The following is a 5,265-nucleotide window of genomic DNA, read 5'->3' as shown; positions in this document are numbered from 1 at the left end:
AATTATCATTTCCCCCAGAAATCTGGAAGCACGGTTCATCACCTGAAGACCGAAAGGACTATGTAAACACCAGTACACACTTACATCTATGTTGGGTCAGTGTTTGCCTCCTCAGCAACTGGACTTCTTTGGTACAATCTCATACGTAGATGGTACAATCTCATACATAGATGTAGCAACTTCAAAAAAATCTCACCTTATCTAAATGCCTGTGAGCTCTGATAAGAAGTAACTGACTGACATGTTGGGCTCCTGCTGGTGAATTATTTTTATTACCTTGTTTGTTTGGGAAGTGGTGGTGCTCAGCTTGCTCTGAGGTCTAAGAGGTTGCTGGGATCCTGTGTTGCTGGCTGCTGCTTTAGGGATCAGGGCTGCTCTTCTCTTATCTCCCAGCAAGGTGGGGCTTGTTCCTTTGGATTCATATGTTTGCTGCTACATTGGACTCGGGCTTTGTATTTCATACTCTTGTTTATTTTGGCTCTGTTCATGAAACCGGATTTGTAACCAAGCAGGAAGGAACAGGTATATGAAAAGCCTGCAAGTAGGAAAGGAGCTGGTGGGGAAGCCTGAAACTGGGATAGTCAATCTGAGCTGTCCAGGGACGTGAGCTAGTGACAATATCAGTTAGAAGTGCCACGTGGTAGGCACAGGAACTATTGCTAAAACAAGCGTTGCACCTTGCAGAGTCAGTCAGCTATACCAATGTTAACCTGAAAATGCCTTTGGATTTAAAGTTACAATAACTTTATTCTTTTAAATAGGATGTACAAATCTAAACCTGAAAGGTGTGCATGTATATGGGTAGAAACATACATGATCAGGACAGGGGAGGCAACAGAATTTAGTCTGAAGCTTTTTACTATAAACTCCAAGTCACTACAGCCTAAGTCTGTAGTGACTGAAGTCCTGAGAAAGTTTTGCAGGTGTGGTTTAGATACAGAGGCTGAAAGATGCTACCACATATAAGTGAACAATTTTTTTTTTCAAAGTATAAAGGAATCACATCCAAAGAGATACACATCACCATTTATAGAATAATTCCATTTCTTTTTACCCATAAATGCTAACACAAAACATTATGGAAAGAAATTAAAAAAGCAAGGAGCAGTCTTCTGGGAATGGACTTAGTTCTGTTTTTTATGAAATACATTCAGATCTGAATATTTAAAGTAAATTGCTTAGATAAGTAGTTCGAGGCTCTGTACTTTCCATAAAACTTCTCCACGTATCATCCCAGGTAACTAAGACGCAGCACATGGATCAAGGCTTTCGTGTGGCTGTTTTTTCACTGTTTTGTAATGGAACTTCCAAGGACTCTCTTAAAACAAAATAATAACACACCCCATCAAGACAGCAGTTCAAGTTTGCCCAGCAAAGGGTGACCTGAATGGTGTCTCGTAGCACTTGCTGAAAACTGGTGTGAATTATGTTATTCTTCACCAAAAAATACAGCAAGTATGCCACGTGGTAAGGCGTGAAACAGACCAAAAATGCCACAAGGTTTGTCAAGACTATCTTCTCTGCTCTGCTGGTGTGTGTTTGGGGGTTGTATGGTTTTCTGTGCTTTCTCAAACACCGAACAGTCTGAACAGTGCAGAAGGTCATAGCTGCCATGCTGCTGAAGAAGGCAATCTCCAAGGCAACCAACAGGCCTGTGTTTTCCCATGTGCTCTTGGAGAAGTTATGGAAGCAGGAGGAGATGTTGTGGCCCTCTCCGTGCAGCTGGAAAGTAGAGACTGTCCCAGCCGAGGTGCCCAGGCAGATGACAGCACAGACCAGAGCGGCTTTCTTGGTGGATCGCAGGGTGGGAGCTGTGAAAGGGTGCCGGATAGTGATGTACCGGTCCACGCAGATGCAGAGGGAGATGAGGATGCTGCCATACATGTTCACAAAGTAAAGACTCTCCAAGGTGGAACAAAACACAGACCCCAAGTTCCAGTTATTCTGAAGGTGGTAGGAAATTATTTTAAAAGGAAGAGTAAACAGCAGCAAAGTATCCAGGAAAATAAGGGCTATCATGTAGACTGTAGATTCTGACAGCTTTTTAACCTTAAAAAACAGGAATGACAGAGCCATCACATTGAACAACAATCCCAGGCTGAATGTGGGGGCGTACATGATGAGCTGGAACAGTTCCACGGTAGTGCTGATGTTGCTCGTGGCACGGGCATCATTCATATCTCCAGGTATTCTGGAAGGGAAGAAAATCACTTTCACCGCAAGGAAGGATGCAGGTCATATTTAAGACCCGGTACAAAGGCCAGTGAGGTCTCTGTGTCTCCTCAGACCTGGAAACACATTTTCCTTTCAGGCCGCTATGTGCTGAATTGCAGTTCCCAGTAACATAGAGCTCCTCAGTGCCAAGGGATCCTGGGATGAGGCTGTGCCTCAAGGAGGAACAAGGCTTTCTGGGGTCCAAGCCTCACTTGCACTGGCGCCTGATACCCCAGACAGTGCTGCCCTATAATTTAGGTTAGGCAGTGTATAGATGTATGATCCCCTTGGAGCAACACAATCTCTCAGCAGGCCCAGGGTGGCAGCCCCTGATTTCAGGGTTACTTGGGTTGTGGGAATGGAGGCAATTAGTTGGATCAGATTTCCTAAATCAGGCTATTCTAAGAGACCTTGGGGAGCCAAGCACACAAGGGTCCCCCATGGTTATTAATGTGAAGATCCCAAACAGTTGTTGCCATCCTGCACCCTCTCCCACCACCACTGGGCAAAGAGGGGCTGTGGTTACCTCTGGCCCTTCTGACAAGCTTGCTAAAAGGAGACAGGCAGGAGGTTTTAAACAGGTTATTTATAGCAGAGGTTAAGTCTTTAGAAGAAGAACTATATTTAAGAACCCAACTTTTTGCCTAAAACAGCCAGACTTACCACAACGGATAAATTTCTATATTCAGAGACAGGAGCTGCAGAAAATGTGCACCTGGTTTCTCCTTCACGATGTCGAGGTAGACACCCCCTGAGCAGGGATCATGAAGTAATTCTCTTCTTTAGAGGAAGGGTGCTGATTTCATTTGCCCTCAGACTCTCCTGATAAGGACCGGGAAGGCTCTCATTGGTTTCTGTGATGCTGGTCTCAGCCGGAATCACTTACAAATGCAAATGCACGGGGTTATCTGGTCCTTTCTTTTCCAGACAGTTCTGTCACAGCAAATGTAACCTGTAAATAAAGTCTTTTAAAAGATCTTTATGTCAGAGCTCAGAAACTACTTTTGTCTGCTGTTTTGTAATTGTTACTACTTTGACCTAGTGCCTTTCCTACACATTACTGATCTTGATGATGTTTCATTTCAGATTTGTCAAATGATTGTCAGCTGTGCAGTAAAAGTTCCCGTTCTGCAGACCAAGTGACTCCCCCAGTGTTTCAGAGGTAAGCTCCCCCGTGCTGTGGTTTAAGAGATTAGGATCAGGAAAGAAGGGAAATGTATTTCCTACTTAAAAACTAGCAGGTATTGTTACAAAGCAAAAGCAGCTTGGTTGTTTGCTCCTGAAGGACACACTGATGCCAGGTAAATGGTTCTGTAAGTTACTAGCTTGCCTTACAGAAATGAGAAAACCAGCTCCAGAAAGCCAGCTCGACAAGGGTGCAGCTGAGCACACCTGTGGCAGGCAGGTGCGGGGATCCATTTGCAGCTTCTGTCCTGATGTAGCAGGTGCACGTTATATTCGGGTCCCCACGGTCAGCAGTGCTGCTGGCTGCATAAAACATTTCACAGGATCTGTCCTTGCAGAGCACGGCTGCTGTAAGGCGTGGGGGCTCAGGGCTCGGTGGGGCAGCAGCCCCATCAGCAGCGTCTGCTCTGCTGCCATCTGCGAGGGACTGAGGGCAGTTTGAGGTGAAACAATGAAATTCCCTTGCCCAAATTAAAAAGGAAGGACAGAAAAGCCTGAGTTTGGGAAGACCATGGGGATCCGAGTGGCTGGAAGGGGCAAGCACCCCTTATTATGCTGCAGGTTGTTTGCTGCCTGGGAGTTCAGCCCTCCCGCAGCCACGGGGCTTGTTGGGAGCTGGGTTGGGTCCCTGAACCTCTGGATTCAGGTGGCCCGTGGCAAACAAGGGGTTACATTGGTGACCCAGGCAGAGATACTGCTCAGTACAAGAGGGTGGCCCAGGCTGGACAACCACGTATGGTGCTCTCCTGCTGAGTCCCTCAGGAAAGCACGAGTCTCATGCTGTGAGGGAGCCCATTTCTGAGAGCCAAAGGGATGAAAAGTTAATTAAGGAATTAGTGAAAAGTAATAAATATTGAAAAAGTTATTTTCTTCATTGCCCCTGTAGCAGATTTCATTAGTCTTTCTTTGTTAGTTTATTTTAGTTTTGTTTTGTTTGACAGTGTGTTTAGGAAATGTTGGGTTTAGAGAAATAAAATTTCAGCTTCTTACCAAGATTTTTACCTGAGAAAAATCTAGTTTTGATAAAAAGCATTTTAGACTAGAATCTGTTGTGTAGATTCATAAACAAAACAGAAGAAAAATATTTAAAGCATAAATGCCGAGAGTAGCTCTGTTCATTCTTAACGGAAAAGGTAGATATGCTATAAGCAAAACAAGTTATGTAAAATTTACTTATTTTTCAGATCTTGTAGCAAGAAGAAAGCTTTTGAGGCAAGGTTTCACCACAATGAAATATTCCCCTTTGTCATCTTACCTTTGGACTGTCTCTAGCTCTGGTTGTTGACTTTTCCTCCTCCTCAGCTTGTAGAGTTCTCTGGTCTTGTGTTTTCTTCTAAGGCAGTGGAGTGAGCTGCATGCAAAGTAACTGCTGGTCAGGGTGTCAGAAAGCATGACGTGCTGCTGCTTTTCATTTCACCACATATTTCCATGACAACATCTGTCTCCCCACGCTCTGTCTGCATACACACACTATGTACATTGTATGTCATGCAGAGCTCATTTAAGGGTGTAAACACATGACTTTGTGGGGCTGGTGACTCTCTGAGTCACCATTCAAAGTAGTCTCCAGTAACAGAGAAAGAAATTCTGGCCTTTCTCTGATTGTTTTCTATAAGACATGATTTTATTCATTTTATTCATTGTATTTAACATCCATGGGTAGAGTATTAGCTGTCAAAATGTGCTTCAAGCTAAATCCTGAGCTGTCACTGTTGTTTTTCGCCTTCCTTTTCATGGCACCAAAATGGAAAGGGATCGTTGGTTTTCAGTGGTGATGTGACATGTTCACTCCGAATTGGTGTTTTAAAAAAAAGACAAAAGTCACTCTGAAATTTGTTTTTAGTCCCAGGGAGCAGGGAATGTACC

General features: G+C 44.2%; 1 protein-coding gene across 2 annotated transcripts; it reads right to left on the bottom strand.

The window, feature by feature from the left end:
• Nucleotides 1-727: 727 nt before the first annotated feature.
• LOC102085391 (lysophosphatidic acid receptor 6) lies at nucleotides 728-4,879 on the bottom strand. Of its 2 annotated transcripts, none has more exons than XM_065074340.1 (3): nucleotides 4,655-4,879; nucleotides 2,878-3,179; nucleotides 728-2,191 (listed from the first exon to the last, which is right to left on the bottom strand). In XM_065074340.1, exon 3 carries the CDS (start codon nucleotides 2,176-2,178, stop codon nucleotides 1,261-1,263), a length of 918 nt encoding a protein of 305 aa, XP_064930412.1. In that variant the 5' UTR covers nucleotides 2,179-2,191; nucleotides 2,878-3,179; nucleotides 4,655-4,879; the 3' UTR covers nucleotides 728-1,260. The 2 variants fall into 2 exon arrangements, with proteins under 2 accessions (XP_064930412.1, XP_064930413.1); XM_065074341.1 differs by having other exon boundaries at nucleotides 2,878-3,166.
• Between the last annotated feature and the right edge of the window lie 386 nt (nucleotides 4,880-5,265).

Source organism: Columba livia, chromosome 9, assembly GCF_036013475.1.
Source record: "Columba livia isolate bColLiv1 breed racing homer chromosome 9, bColLiv1.pat.W.v2, whole genome shotgun sequence".
Taxonomy (NCBI): domain Eukaryota; kingdom Metazoa; phylum Chordata; class Aves; order Columbiformes; family Columbidae; genus Columba; species Columba livia.
Note: the sequence above shows the minus strand (reverse complement) of the source record. Positions and strands in the feature narration are given on the sequence as shown.